We start from the raw sequence: 16,349 nt of genomic DNA on the forward strand, positions 1-16,349 counted from the left end.
AAAGTTCCTTAGTATGATTTTAGATTTGGTGGCCAGTCCAATCATTTTCTCAACAAGCATCCACAGAAGAGTATTATTGCAGTTATGCTTTTATTACACATTGTTGTAGGTATATAAGTGAAATGAAGGACTTTTTTGGTTATTTTCTAACTATGTCATTAAAAAAAAAAAAGTCACCCCTTCCTACAATCATTATTATTTTTCTGTCAGACATTCCATATAGTACATCTTACTTCCTCTTGCTCATCAGAAAATATCCTTTGCCCATCAGAAAATATCCCCTTATGCAGGGAAAGTATTGTATTTCTTTCACTTCCAGGAATAGAAATCTGGTACTATGGGTACCTTTGAGAGAAATAATTTTCCTGCCACTGTTCTTCTGTGAAGATGTCATAATTACAGATTGCCACTCAGCAGCTTTTCAATGACAAGATGTCCCTATAAGACATTATATGTCTGTTATCCAAAGATAAGTAATTTTTAATTTTGCTTAGAATCATAGAATCTCCTGAATTGGAAGGGGCCCACAAGGATCATCAAGTCCAACCCCTGGCTCCACACAGGACCACCCAAAAATCAGACCATGTGTCTGAGAGTGTTGTCCAAATGCTTCTTGACCTCTGGCAGGCTGTGCTGTGACCACTGCCCTGGGAAGCCTGTCCCAGTGCCTGACCACCCTCCCAGTGAAGAACCTTTTCCTAACACTCAGCCTGACCCTCCCCTGTCACAGCTCCATGCCATTCCGTTGGGTCCTGTTGCTGTCCCTAGAGAGCAGAGCTTAGAGCCTGTCCCTCAACTCCCCTCGTGAGGGAGCTGCAGGCTGCCATGAGGCTTCTCCTCAGCCTGCTCTGCTCTGAGCTGAACAAACCAGGGAACCTCAGCCACTCCTTATACATCTTCCCCTTTAAACTCTTCATCTTTGTAGCCCTCCTTTGGACCTACTGCTAGTTTTTCTTATATTGTTGTGCCTTAAAATTCACATTGTATTTGAGGTGAGCCCACACCAGAGCAGAGTGGGACAATCCCTTCCTTCAAACAGCTAGCAATGCCATGTCTGATCCACACCAGGATACGGTTGGCCCTTTTGGCTACCAGGACATACTGTTGACTCATAATCAACTTGCTCTTAACCAAAATCCCCAGATTGTGAGGCTCTCTCAAGCCTCTCGTCCCCCAGTGTGTATTTATAGCCAGGTTTACCCCTTCTCAGATGTAGAATCCAGCACTTAACTCTTGTTAAACTTCATATCGTTGGTGATTGCCCAGCCCTCTAATTGTCAAGATCTCTCTGCAAGGCATCTCTACCCTTGACAGAGCCAACAGGTCCTCCCAATTCAGTGCTGTCTGCAAACTTAGTATACCTTCAGGTCTTGTGTCCAAATAATTTATGAAAACGTTATAGAATTGGCTGAATAGGAATTAGAAAAATTCTATATTCCTATTAAGAAATAGTTGTTTTTTGTTTTTTTTTTTACAGATATATATCTGTTTATTTTCTGCTATTGCGTGCAGACTAACAGGCAAAATGTGTAATTCCCTCCTATCAGTACCTCTGGATTCAGTTCAAAGTGAAATTGGTGCTTGAATTTGAGTCACATAAGAATAGTTTCCTGTGAAAATGAGCATTTTAAAATGAAGTCTCAGTTATAAAATTCCATAAATTTAATTTATGAAACTTTATAAATTACTTTCCTCCAGGAACCATCTTAGTGTTTTCTTCTTGCAGATGTTTTTTCTAGGTTTATGGGGTTTTTTATTTTATTTTTTTTTAATGTGGCCTCTAACAGATTCTCAATCTTTTACTCCTTTACCATCCATGCCCTGCTTCTAGAGATTCCAGGGCCTTGTGGTTTTCTGATACCAGGTAAGGTTGTAAGTGATGGAATGGGTGATATGTTTAAGAACAAACCTTCTGACCTTCCTTTTGTGAACCTCAGACAGACTTCTTTCCTAAGACATGCATGTTTACTGTTTGTTTCTCCCTTTGATGAATTTAGAACTGACTCTTCATGATATATCATTTAATACAGTTATATGAAAAGGTTTGTATTTTAAAAGCATAGATTCAGGGTCTGAAAAATGCAGTTGAAATGATCGTTGCCACTGCATTGTACTGAAATCAGTGTCTTCATTAGCAGTTGTGATATAAGTGACTCTGCAGATACTGATTTTGAGGCCATTTGCAAGAGCAAATAGTGTCCTGAGTCATAAAAAGTCAGGATTTCAAGTTTTCTTGCAAAGGTTTCTGTAGAATCTGGTCTTGGGAGAGTTTATATTATGCTTTTCTTCAAAAATATTAGACAAATAAATGAGTGTGTGTGTGTATATTTATCAATAAAATAATATGCATTTGGTTTTTCACTCTTTATGAAAGAACAGTGTTTATTTTGCTTTTATTTTAAGTTTCGTTTTTTGTTTGTTTTTTTTTTTTTTCTGTTTGTTTGTTTGTTTTTCAGTTATGGCTTATTCAAGGACATATATATATATTTCTGCAGTGTTAATAGTTAAAAATAGGGTATTCTATTTCATACAGAATGTTTTCTTTTCATATGCAGGTCTTTTAACACATGCAAGCAGATAAGGGAAGGAATGATATAGTGAAAATTAGAATAGGTTCCAGAACTTCCTTTTCATTAGACTTAAGTAAAAAAAAAAAAAAAATCTAAAACTTTTTTTTTTTTATCTTGTAGCTGAAAAATGATAAATCAAATTGATGTTCATTTTCATTGGATCCTCCATACTTAATAATTTGAAATAAATGCTTATGACACAAAATCAGATCAGTGTTGTTTACTATCTTGCTGGGAATTGTGTTTGCATTTGCTGGCTCTTTTTCAGAAGTGAAATTTAGATTGCTAATCCATATAGGAAAATAACCTCAGTTACTGAATATTTTTTTATTTCATGCCAAATAATTGTCAGTTCATTTAATAAAAAGTAGAAATGAGGCCATAATGTTCAGCCTAATCAGTTGAGACAAGGAAGCAGAGACTTTAAAGCTACAGAACAGTGTTACAATTTATCTTCTTTTACGTATGTGCTTCTCACTCCATATATTTTTCACTGAACATTTTAATACAATCTATCAATAACCATAAATAGTCTACAGTAAATAGGCAAGACTTTCTGTATGTCAATTCTGTGGTGTTTGTTTCAACTCACCTACCTTTACTGTTTGCTGCTTTAACAAACTATAATCAACTATAGATTTTTCTTTCAAAATAAGGTAATGAAGACAAGAATAGTCAATGATCCATACAGATGGTGACTTTGGCAATTGTCACAAATTACCATGTTCATCTCCTTGCATTTGCTTGCAAACTGTGACACAGATGGATACCAGCAACTGCAGATAAAAAGAAAAATTTGTCAGCCTATTCCCAGCATCCCTACTGTATCTTTGTAATCATATGGCTTCCTTCCATGCCAGCTCCTTTTCAATGACTTATCTGAGTTTAATTTTCAAAGAAAAAAAATAAGAAAGTTAAGAGAATAAAGACAAAACAAAACAAAACCCGCCATACCTCAGTAACAGTGGCCTGTTGGTTTGAAAAACATTGCAGTCTGGCTCATTTTGATGAGAGCAATCAGGCAGTTCCACCACCAGTAGGTCTGAGAAGTCTTTTTTGTGTGTGTGTTTGTGTGTCTGTCACTGGTGAAATCACTGGTTATTCTTTGAAATTTACAAATTATCTGTAGATAAGTATAGATTTTTTTCCATTGGTTAAATATGAAAATAAGCTGGAGGCAATAATGTCATCAGGCAATAAAGCCGGAAGCAGTAGAGAAGGTGTGTTCATTCTCTTAATAGGCATTTGGCCAATTCAACCCTGTTTTGTTTTACAGTAATCAATCTTTCAATTTTCATAAAACATAAGAAAAGGAAGCATTATTATAAGCAGGTGATTTCTAAATTTAGACAAATAACTAGTAATTTCTTTGGTTGTCTGGCAAAAAAAAAACAAAAAAAAACCAATACTTGATGGTTTTTAATTTGAAAATTCAATGTGGGAAAAAAATTACAATTGTAAAGCAATGAAAAATAAATGTATAATAAATATTTTTATTATAGGGATAAGATTTACATACGCTAAAGATCTTAGTCACAGCTCTGTCTGGCTTGTGAAACTAGATTTTGTCATTATTCATTTCTAAATTCTGTTGTTATAATCATTAATATCAGAAACATGACCAGGCATTGATGGCAGTCCTCATTTGCACATAGATTCATGGTATAGTCTGTGGCTATTTTGAGGCTCAACTAATGCAGCAATGTAAAGAACTGGGCTGACTTCATAACAGAGCAAGCTGCAATACAGACATACTTATGGTGAGATAGCTTGGATGATATAGTTATAGTTCACATTATAGTTCAAAACGTTATAGTTCAGAGACATTAGACCAATTTACAGGTAATTCTGCCAGTTCATTTTTGCCATTAGTCCTATGTGATCATGAAACAAACAATTAAAACAAAAAACAAAAAACAAACAAACAAACAAAAAAAAAAAAAAAAAAAAAAAATAAAAAATAAAGCTGAAATTGTATTTTTCATTAAATAAAAAGGAAAGGTAATTATCATGGATCAAAGCTGTGCAGATTTCAGATAATGGGGATATAGGAATCACTTTTAGGTCAGCTTTTTACTTTTTTAAAAACGATAATTAAAAATCAAACGAACAAAATTAAACTGTAAATGTGTTTGGGCATGTTAGAGGAATTACGGACAGTCAATTCTTGTAGAAATACCACAGCCTAAAATACAAACATTGTTTTAAAAATTAGAGCAATGCAAAAATATATCCTATCAAGTATAAATCAGTGTTAGTTCGTTTATGACTATCACATTTGTATTTTTAAGGGCCCGTGGATGTTAATATTCTTGCAAAGTGTAACCCATGTTTATCGAATCCATGTAAAAATGATGGAACCTGCAACAATGATCCAGTTGACTTCTATAGATGTACTTGCCCATATGGTTTCAAGGTAGGTGAATGAAGAGGAAAAAAATATTACTGAAATGTAAGCCTCTCCTTTTTAACATTTACAAGGAGTTTTAATTTACTCCACTAGAGTCTGTATTTTCTTAAATGATGTCCTTGTTCCCTGCATAGGGTCAAGATTGTGATATTCCTATTCATGCCTGCATCAGTAACCCATGCAACCATGGTGGAACTTGTCATCTGAAAGAAGGAGAAAAAGATGGGTTTTGGTAAATTGTTTTTAATTGTAATATCAGAATGGAAATCTGTTGACTCTTATAGTATATGAAATAACTTTGGTGTTAATCTTTGGGTTCTCTTTGTTAATTGCACCACAAAGTCAGGTTTTCAGTGCTTCTCAAGTTTTCAGAACATGTTACTGTCCATGGAAAGCTAAAGCTCTGAAACTGTTAAAAACAACAAATGATTGTGATTAGTTGAGGCTTATCAGGTCAAGACAACATAGTATTGACTCCATTATGCTAATTAATAGCTGGCTAGATCCCTGCTGAAAAAAATCTCACAATTCATCTGTTGTTGTGTGTATTATTTCAACAGACAGCATGTAAATGATAAAATGTAAATCCCAGTGAAACAGAAAATTAATGATTCATTTGAAACTCACTATGCCAGCAGATAAACATGCTGTGAGCGTTTTTAATCTTGAGTTATTTAATCACACAGTACAATTACTCCAGATGTACTTCATGAATTATGAAATAAAGTTCTTTAGCATTCTTCTGTGAAATTATTAGTCATTTAATAATCTACACCTCAAGCTTGTTAAAAATGACACTTCAGAAAGAAACAATTCATTATCCTGCAATTCATTAAGACATTATTCTTATTTTTTATTCTAAATTCTGCCCAAAGATTAGTTTTCTATTAAAAATTAAGCATATACATCTCAATATTACGCCTCTAGAATTTAAAGTGACATAATCACATCTCAGAATTTGACCTTTTTAATTTACTTGTTTAAACACTACATATTTTGAAAATTAAAGCAATCTTATAATCAAAGTTGCAGGAGTTATAGATACTACAAATTGCATGTAAATGTATTCATGGTCATATTTGAGTGACCTTTTACATTTACTACCTTTTTATATATTTGTTTTGCATAAATAAAAGTTACAGCTTTGAAGAGTTTATATAGTCTTTGTTTTTACATTAATACATGTATTGTACTTGGAACTTTAAACAGAGCTTTATGATGGTGCATTTAATTGTCCACGTGTTTAAATTAAATTTTCCATGTGTTTAAAATAACAAAAATAAATAAAAGAAATATAATCTCATTTTATAATATAACAGGTGTTTCTAAAGGAGTGCCCAGTTATGAAATTTAAGCTCCTTTAACTAAAAATAAAGGCACAAATTGTTATTGTTGCTTTTTTCTGTAAATTAACATGTTAAAATATTTTGGTAATGTTTGTTATATGTGTTTTTTTTTTATACCATATCATCCATTTTCCTTTAGAGAGGTTAGTGATTATGAATTAATGTACCTATTAATTACAGTATTTCTTGTCTGGTCTCCCCAGCTAAAAAGTTCGTGTGGTTGGTTTTATTTTCTGTATTATAGGTGCACTTGCGCAGATGGATTTGAAGGTGAAAACTGTGAAATAAATGTTGATGACTGTGAAGACAATGACTGCGAAAATAATTCTACTTGTGTGGATGGAATCAATAACTATACTTGCCTCTGTCCACCTGAATATACAGGTAAGAGTATAAAGAGACATACAGGTAATTCAAGAATTCCTAATAGAGAAACAGTCATGTTTTTCAGTTTGCAGATGAATTAGTGGTCATTCTACAATTGGTTTGAAGTCAAGTTTCCCTCGATATTTTTCTTCAGTAAGGCTTGTAGTCAAAAGTAGACTTTACACCCATTCATTAATTCCTCTGTTTTAAAATTACAACATTTTGATATTTAAAAGTTCTTTCAAAATGTGTCCCTTACATCTGTTTACCTAAGCCAACCAGTCTGGTGAAGAATCTCTCTGAAAAATATTCTTCTTTTGCTTTATATTGTCCAAGCTGCTACCAGGGCAAAAAAGTATCCATCTGTGCCAGTAGGGAACTGGATTTGGCATCCCTAGATGCTGTCCTGCCCTCCTGTAGAACGATTAATGCAGATTGTGATGCTTTCTGCTCTAGCACACAAGAAAATAGCATTATTAGAGTGTGCGAAATTGTTCATTTCTATCAGTTGGCAGCCAGGCCAAAGCATTACCCTTTCTTTCTTTGAAACAGGGGGTCTCTTGCTTATTTTCACAATCTCTGTGAGAATTAGGAACTATTACAACAGGAACACTGGAGAACAAGAATTAGGATTTATTGTTTCTGTTGATCTGTTGTTCAGTTTTTATAGAAATCTATTTTCTGTCAGCTAGTGAACCACTAGAGGAATTTAGAGTTTCCATTCACAAAACCATGATTTGAAATACATGACAAAGAAAGGTAAAATCCTCCATAACCTAGGAATTAGATATAGCTAGTCATCCTATATGGTAACTATAATTAATCCTATTTTGGCTGTAAGATAAGCTTTTTAATGTCCTCAGGGAACACTACATTTGAGCATTGGATGACTGTGAGGAGAGGTGAACTCATGAAGTAATTTCATTTGTTGTAAACAAAATTAGCACCTTTTTAATCCAAGGTATTTTCATCATTAGTTCTGCAACCTATTGGATTACCCAAATGATTTAGGGCATTCAAATTTAAAGTCAGTATTTAAATCTTGGAAACCCACAGTGAGTGAAAATGATAGAACATCAGTAAGAGAAATGCAACTTCATAATCTAATATATGTGCAGTCTTATTCTGAGTAAATGTTTGGAAAAAATTTCTTCATGCAGAATGAGCCACAATACCTAAAGCAATATAGGTTAAAAGGTTAAGTTGACAGAATAAGATACATAAGAATAACTGGGTGGTCCACATCTGGAAAATTAGACATAACCTTCTGCTTAACCATACTCATTTGCCAAGTACTGTTACCTTAATACCTAGAAGCAACTGACAATTCAAGCCTTAGAAAAAAATAACAGGCAACAGCTTAAATAAGTAGTGTTAGATGTTTGTTATTTCTCAGATTATTAATATTTTAGCCATGTCTGAGTCAAGCTTCAGATTCCCGAGATTCAGTTACCATCTCCTTTAAAAAGGATTGGATACTCTGCTGTGTAGGATGGTAGAGAGCAAACCAGTCACACCAGCTGAGTCTTCCTGTTTGGTGATTTCATGCTAGGAGGTTTCATGTACTTATTAAATAGCAGACAGTTTATTTGCACGTCCATTTCTCCTCAGCAGCTTCGCAGTTTTTTTGGCCTGTTACCTGTTTCTTCGTTTTCGACATCGCTCTAGGTGCATTTGGACTGCTAGGGCCAATAGCTTGTTGTATTCACAATATTCCATGGGAAGGACTGCTTTGCCTTAAATACCCATGGAGTGGATACAAAATTTATGTTTATGTGGTTTATGTGTACTAGCCTAAAATTTTGATTAAGTGCGCTTCTTGTATTTCTGTAGTATTGTAATTGAAATGTTTTACATTTACAATTGAAACTTCAATCGTAACATTTCTATATATATATATGTATATATATGTGTGTGTGTATATATATATACATATATATATATATGTATATGGTTAGACCAAAAAGGGAAGCATAAGGATTTGTAAGATATTTAACTTGATGTATTGCAGTTTTGTTTTTAGTTAAAATACAAGAAAGTGTATTTTTTAATTTGACTCATCACTGAGGAAGTGGCGATTGCTTTTCTTTGAGGAGCCTGATGTTGCTGTAGAACAGTTTGTGCCTAACTCTAAAGGGAAAATGCTATGAGTTTATATGGCAAGTGTTCTTGTTTCCTAACAGTAATCCTTATAGAAAAACAGATTTGCTTTTAGAGATTCGATGCCTAGTCATAATTGTTACTGAAATCAGTAAGTCATGCGAATAGGTGAGAATCTTCTCACCAGCTCAAAAATAAAACAAAACAATCTATTGGTAATCAGTAAGTTTAGCTGTTTTGTTCTCAAAAACTGTTGAGATTTTACACTATCTCATTATATTTTTCTAACACCTTACCAAAAACAGACACACATGCAAGACCAGAGCCTCATTTCATAGATAAATTGGACATAAGTTGTAGCAAAATTTCATTTTTTTCATTCTACAGGATACAGTGCAGAATTCTACAGTACACTGTCTTACAAAGCATCTGAAGATAGTCACAAGGTGTGAGATCTTAAGTTAGTTTTAATCGAGATAAATTGTAAGGAGAAAATGTAAAACATTAAGCTGGTTTTTACACCTGTCATCCCTGATTTTGCGTAGTAATTAAATAACTTGAAGCGTTAAGAGCTAAACTGACAGTATCTGGACACATTGGGATCTAGAAATGGTAGTGTTCAGAATACAATGTAATCTTACAGTTGCCGCTAGTGTATATGCGATACCAAATTATTTGTAACATTTTTTTACCTGGCCAATAGCTTGATTTCAAAGTTAAGTAACAAAATCCCTGACAAGTATAGATACGATGATTTTTCAAGAGGAACTTTATAAGCATTTGGATCTTGGTATCTGTTCTAACAGGTTAAAGCCAGATTTGCATATTGCTAATGTGGTGTGTTTTTTTGTTTTGTTTTTATGGAAGGTATTTTTCACTTGATGAATTCCTGTACTAGCTGGGCAAAAATAAACTAAACATCAGGAAAACTGTCTATATATTCAGCAGATTAAAAAATATTTGTATTTTTAAATACAAAGGTATCTCTAGCTCAGAAAGTCCATGGGCTGTAAGGTGCTGGAGGCTTGGACAGTGTATATAACAGAAAAATACCACCATAGACTGTTCTCTTTTAATTTTATTGGCCATACGTTGAATTGTTCATGTTCAAGATGTCACAGAACATATACACTGGATGTGGAAGTGCACCAGCCCAGAACTATTTTTTTTTTTTTTTGAGTAAATGGTTATCTGCAAACATGCTTTATATTTCACATAGCATAATATAAGAAAGAAGTCAGTTGGAACCTGTTGGTATGAATTGTAAATCATTCTTATTTAAAGTTTTCATTTTATGTAGAAGAATTACTGGAATCTCACCTCTGGAAATACATATTAAAAAAATACAAAACAAACAAAAAAAAGTTATAGGGAATGTTATAATGCAAAACCAAACATTCACTTTTTGCCTTTTATAAAAATCTGATGAAAATTGACACTTCTCAATTAAGCATTGTTGATTTTAATATCTATGTGTATATATATATAGTACGTGTATATATGTATATACATATATATATATATATAAAAGCCTATTAGCTTATATTATTGCTTAAGAACTGGGAATCCACAATTACAGGTGGAAAGACAAGAAAGGTATTTGCATGATACTGTGAGCTTTCTTAAGATCACAGACTGGAACTGTAAAGTAACAGGAAATAATTGCAATCATCAGACATTCAGACTGCCTGATGAAACCTTGAGAAATGAAACATTTAAAATGCATCACTATGTCCTGCACTCTTTAACTCTGCTATTCTCTTAACATTATCATCTTCTTTATTTTAAACTCAGTCTAGTAAACATCAGGTCATTTTATGTACATTCTATAGATTACAGATGATCATTTCTCTTGCTCATTGCCATCAGTCATTAGATCACAGATCTAACTGATCCAAAAGTAAAACCTTTCCTATGCCACCAGTGGCATGTACTTCTTACTTTTTCTGTTTGTTTTGCTCTGCTGTAGGTGAGACTCTGAAGCTTGCTTCATTTTGCTATATCAACCTCTCTTGCTGCTATAGTTGTGCATTAGCTTAATGTGCTATGCTGTTGTATTACAATGTAAAAAGTCTCTTGTCTCTTCTGTCTTTGTCACTGCAAGCTGCTAATCTGAATGAAGTGGAAAAAGGTCAGTTGTCTTTTAAGCCTATTTTCACTTACTTTGTTTTTTTCACTTTCCTTTCCTTAAAGGTGCATGGATTTCAGTTCTTAAATAAGATCAAATGAATCGTATATAGGTATCATTTAGAAAGCTCACTGCAAATCCTCAAATCAGGCACCTTGATCTAGCTGTGAATACATGTCAAAAGAATCTTGTTTAAGCTACAGATCACTGTGCAGGAGTACTTTAATACTACTTTCACTGTCTTTTTTTTTTTTTTTCTTCCAGATATATTAGAAATTTGTGCATCCTGATAGGACTAACAAAAAGGTTTACATGGTGATCTTCTGAAATCTTTAGTCTCATTGTTTTTAAAACATACCTTGGTTCCATTCTAATGTATTCTGTATTATATAGCACTGTTTTTCTGTAATTTCTTCATTAGATGATGGTACTAGAAATTTTTCTGGAGTATAAAATGGCAATCCCCTTTCTTATCATATCTGTGACTTTTTTACCATAAATATCTAAAATATTTGAAATGAACACATTAAGCTCAGACTATTCTATAGGAAAAGTAATGGTGGAAATATTTATGACACTAACTTTGGATGTTCATGATCTTTTTAGTTTTAAAAGTTTCTGCCTAACGCCTATTTCACTAACAGAGTTAAAGTATCTTCTGTACAAGCTGGTTTATTCAATCTGAAAAATAACATTATCAGTAACAATATGTATATAAAGTTATATAAAGTTATTTATAGTTCTACAACTAACTGTATAGTTCTGAAAGCAAATGAGTCAAGTCATCTTGTAGTGTATTTGCTATCAAGTTAATTTGATAAACCTATTGTGCTGTCTATAAAACAATATAATATTTCACTAGTAATGAAAAATCTTTCTCATTAACCACTAAACAGCATGTTGAGCAAGTCTGCAAGTATACCATCAATTTTGGTTATTTTAGACATCTGGAGAATTATTCTTACAACTTAAATTCAGAATCTAAACACCCTCTGCAATTGATGGAGTGAAACAAATATTTCCAGAAAGTAATTCCAACTATAGGTGTTCCATGGTTAAGGTTGTATTCAATTTAGACATATTCCTCTATTTGCCTTTTACTGTTATTATTTGGACAAAAAACATAGCCCCCCCCCCCCTTTTTTTTTCCCCCTTGTCACTTCTAAGTTTTTATGTCTATAGCGTTCTGTTACTGTCCCTGTATTGAAACTGTTTGATTATATAAAAAGTATTTCACACGAGAAAAACTAGAAAAAGTGAAAGCTCAGTTTAGAGAAATATAAGGACTGAGTTCTTTGTTAACCTTGCAAATATATTTGTATGCTTAATAGTAAATCAGCCAAGCAGATTACAATAACTTGTTCGACATCAGTGACTTATGGATAAAATTTGCTTTGTCACTGATTTCCAGCAGTGTAAACTGAACCATGTTAGGATTTTCTTTTGTAAATGAAACAAACAAAAACCCAACCTTATTTCCTATGTCCATGAAAAAATGGATTTTTAAATGGAAAGTAAACTGAAGATGCTACTGTGGAAAGACTCAAGTCCCAATTACAAGTTGAAACAGATGTTATTTGCGTATAATTTAGCTTGCTTGTATTTTGCATGTCTTTACAATGTGATAAAAGGTAGAAAGGCAATGAGTCCTAAACAGAACTGTAGTCATTGTGAATGTATGACACAAGTGTGAACTATAACATGTTAAAATTACTGATTTTATCAAGAATACATTTCTCACAAACAAATTATCAAAGACCCAGGGATATGAACTAAGTTCAGCATCAAAGTTAAGCAGATGTGTGTGATAAATGCTTGTATTTTCTTGCCAGCTGAACATGAAAGTCAATTATCGGTCTATAACTTGCTTGAAGGATCACTCAGCTTTATCATGGCATACATCTTTTGAATTGTGACAGTTGTAGGAAAACAGGATTATTTTAAGTAATCATCTCAGTTTAGGCAAGCCCTAGACATGGATGTAAATTCTAGTTTCATATCTTTCAAAACTTCATTACATGGCCTTCTAGCTGCTACAGTAAAGGAGCTAAGTTACCATTTTCAATTGAGTTGGTAACCAGATAAGTACCTGCCTAAAGTTTAAACATGCAAATAAAATGCAAATCATACCATATAAAACTTGATTAAAGTTCTAATTATTTTATTAGATCAGGATCATAATCCTTAGTCTTGTAAGAATTGCACATTAACGTTACAACTTCTAAGAATAAAACAATACCTTTGCAACCCTTGCTTTTCATCACATGTAAAATTTTCTGTTTCATGAAGATTAATAGTCAAGCTCATAATATACAATAGTACAGTCATTTGAAGTATATTAAAATATTCTGGCTGCATTTTCATGAAGAGGGAGTACATATCCTTGGCAATCTAAGCCACTTGCTACTAGTTTGATCACTGCCATTAGTGAGTCTAGTCTATGATCATAGAATCACAGAACGCTAGGGAATGGAGGGGACCTTGAGAGATCATCTAGTCCAATCCCTTTGCTGGAGCAGATGATCCATCATTCTGTTTTCCTTTAGTGTCTTAAACCTTATCTGCCTAAAGTTTGTTTTTTTTTTCTTTTTTTTTTTTCTGCCAAACAGCATAAATACAAAATAATTTAAAATGTTAAACTTTTTAAACTGTTTTTAAATGTTAAACATCTTGCAGATCTACAAGCATGAGACTTAGCTGAACAGAGGTGATCAATGGTAAAAGTCAGGAAAAGTCTAGCAATGAATGACATTTAGAATTTTACTTTAAAATTAAGTTCCAAAAATATTTTCCAATTAAAAAAAAAAAAAAAAAAAAAGTTATATATTATAAACTTCATCCTTCTGTAGCTGTGAAAATAAATAAGCTACATTATCCCTTGTAGACTAGATATTTTTGTCTTTTGTGAATACAGAGCTCAGTACTTTAAATACTTTGTTGTCTACTGTTTGCTAAACTGAAGACTTCATAAAAATGCAGCAATTTCTGTATATATTTTGTTAAGTAGCAATAATGTTTCCTAACCATTCCCACAGTCTGTTAACTATTTCAGTCAGAAGTAATTAACAGAGACACCAAATCAAACACTTGGACTATAATACCTAGCTTATAAAACAGACTGCAGAAGTTAACTCACAATTTATGGCAGGCAAGTTCAGAAGCTGGAACAGATAAATATGTACACATATTTACTGTGTAAATATCCTGCTGTGCTAGTAATTACCCATAATTCTACAGTATGTATCTGGTATTTTAGTTTTGGAGCAATTAATAAGTATTCTAGCAAAAAAACTGATTATGATGATTAAAATTGACCATTCTTTCTTTTGAATCATTTCTCTAATTTATATTCTAATATCATACTCAGTTTTGCTAATACACTGGCGATTTTATGCTTGTTTCTTCAGTAAGCTTGTCTGTAATTTTCAATGTGCTGTAATGTTCAGCAGCCCATGTTCATTTGTCTTAGAGCTCTTCTCTTCATCCAGAAATATACTGGGTCACATTCCTTTATATAATTATATTTTAAATTTATTGCCCAATTAGTAAAATAGCAATGATGTAAATCATTTTTCATATCATTGCATTGTTCTTTATCATTTGTTGTACTATATGTCTTTATATATTGGAAAATCCAAAGTTATTTTTTTCTATGATTTATAATCTCATCAAATCATAAGTGTATTAACATACACAGAGGAAACAAAAACTAACCTGTGAATCTAGCAACTTATATCTTTGGTTGCACACAACACATTAACAATATTGAATAATGCCGTCTGACTGTTTAAATCTGAAACATCATCTATATCTAGTGGTAAAATCTCAGCAAATATTCCAGTTTTGATGTTGGAGGGTCTTCATTCAAACTGTGTCGATGACACAGAGTTCCACTGGTTTTAGTGCTACTACGTACCAGAAAGCAGACTCCATAGCTTTTTCACATATCTCATGAAAACAGTTACAACTGTTTCTAATTATGTTTTGGAACTTTTCTTTTTTTTTTTTTTTTTTTTTTGACACTTTATGTACTGATTATTTTTAAACAAACTAGTCTGTTGCTTTTTTTTCTGTGTACAATAATGTTCCCATCGTCATCTTCAAAAACATGGTTACTTAGCCAAGCTCAGTTACAACAGGCTTGGTATTGTTACGAGTGTAACATTGGTAGTAAGCTTCCTTGAACTGAGAATTTTTTTCACAATTGTTTTACATTATTTTGTAGAATGGTTTTAAAAACATGTCATGTTTTTTTAAAATCAGAGAACTCTCTGACATTTCCTTCCAGTAAAGCCAAGAAGCATAACTAGATAAATCTGGTATTTCCTTCAGTGAGCTTTTCACTTTCATCACTCTCTTCATTTCAACAAAATTATTTTCTCCCCTTCACCCTTGTCTCAGTTAAATTCTGAATAACACATTGGTTATTCAATATGCTAAAAGAGATGTTACTTTATGAGGAAGCTATTATTCAGTGATTCAGATTCCATGTCATGTATTTCTACTTACTTTTTCTATTTACTTTTCCTCAAACAGTTATGTTTTCATTACAGAAAAGCTCCACTCAGAAGATAAATATATTAATAGTATAAATTAAGAACTAGTGGCGTTTTAGTTTTTTGTTTCTTTGTTTGTTTGTGTTTTTTTTTTTTTTTTGGTGGGGGCGGGGGAGGGTGCTCTTCTTACTTATATTCTCACGGAGAAGTTCAGTATCTGATGTAAATTCTTTGGATTCCATCTTAGTGGTTTTTTTTTTTCATTTTATTGATTCTTTGTGCAAGTCTGTCATGAATTCTACTGTTTCTTTATAATGAAACAGTTTGTACTTCCTGTAAAATTGACCTTTTTGTTCACAGGCCTTTGAACATTCTCCTTTCACTACATCTTCACCACATGGAAGGAATGCCATGTTTACCATGTCCTTTCGTTGATTCCAGTTTCCTTTCCTAGCCTGGTTGCTAACTGTTTAATTGAAAGATCCCTGCAATATTATTCTAAGTTATTTCACACTATGTACAATTTCCAAATGCAGAGATACTTTCCTTCCTTTTACTCTATCACAACACATAAAGCCCTGTCTTTTTAAGACAAGTTTTGTTTTTCTAATCCTCCTTTATATAGTGGAAAGTTTCCACAAACTACTCAAATCAAAATCTGACCATAATTTCAAAAGCATCTGATGATATTTTCACACCATTTGGCTGCAGTAGGTCTGGTGGTGTAACATTGATTTTACAATTTGAATTGGATACTTTTCAAAACTGTAAGCATTTTTAAATCCTAAATGTCTAGTTTAACTCTCAACCTATACGCAGGATTCCCAGCTATGACTTGGGAATTAAGACTTTTCAAGCATCCCTGAACTTTTCATGAGGTAATTCAACTTTCACTGTAGTTCTGAAGACATCAACACCATCAATTCATGACTA

At 32.9% G+C, this 16,349-nt stretch overlaps 1 protein-coding gene across 7 annotated transcripts in view; it reads left to right on the forward strand.

The window, feature by feature from the left end:
- SLIT2 (slit guidance ligand 2) overlaps window positions 1-16,349 on the forward strand; it is a 255,689-nt gene that overhangs the window by 214,001 nt on the left and 25,339 nt on the right. For all 7 annotated transcript variants that reach the window (XM_068680008.1, XM_068680003.1, XM_068680007.1 and 4 more), the window contains 3 exons: window positions 4,862-4,986; window positions 5,115-5,212; window positions 6,571-6,710. In XM_068680008.1, coding sequence (XP_068536109.1) covers window positions 4,862-4,986; window positions 5,115-5,212; window positions 6,571-6,710 — 363 coding nt within the window. The remainder of the gene's footprint in view (window positions 1-4,861; window positions 4,987-5,114; window positions 5,213-6,570; window positions 6,711-16,349) is intronic.

Source organism: Anas acuta, chromosome 4, assembly GCF_963932015.1.
Source record: "Anas acuta chromosome 4, bAnaAcu1.1, whole genome shotgun sequence".
In the NCBI taxonomy this organism is placed as follows: domain Eukaryota; kingdom Metazoa; phylum Chordata; class Aves; order Anseriformes; family Anatidae; genus Anas; species Anas acuta.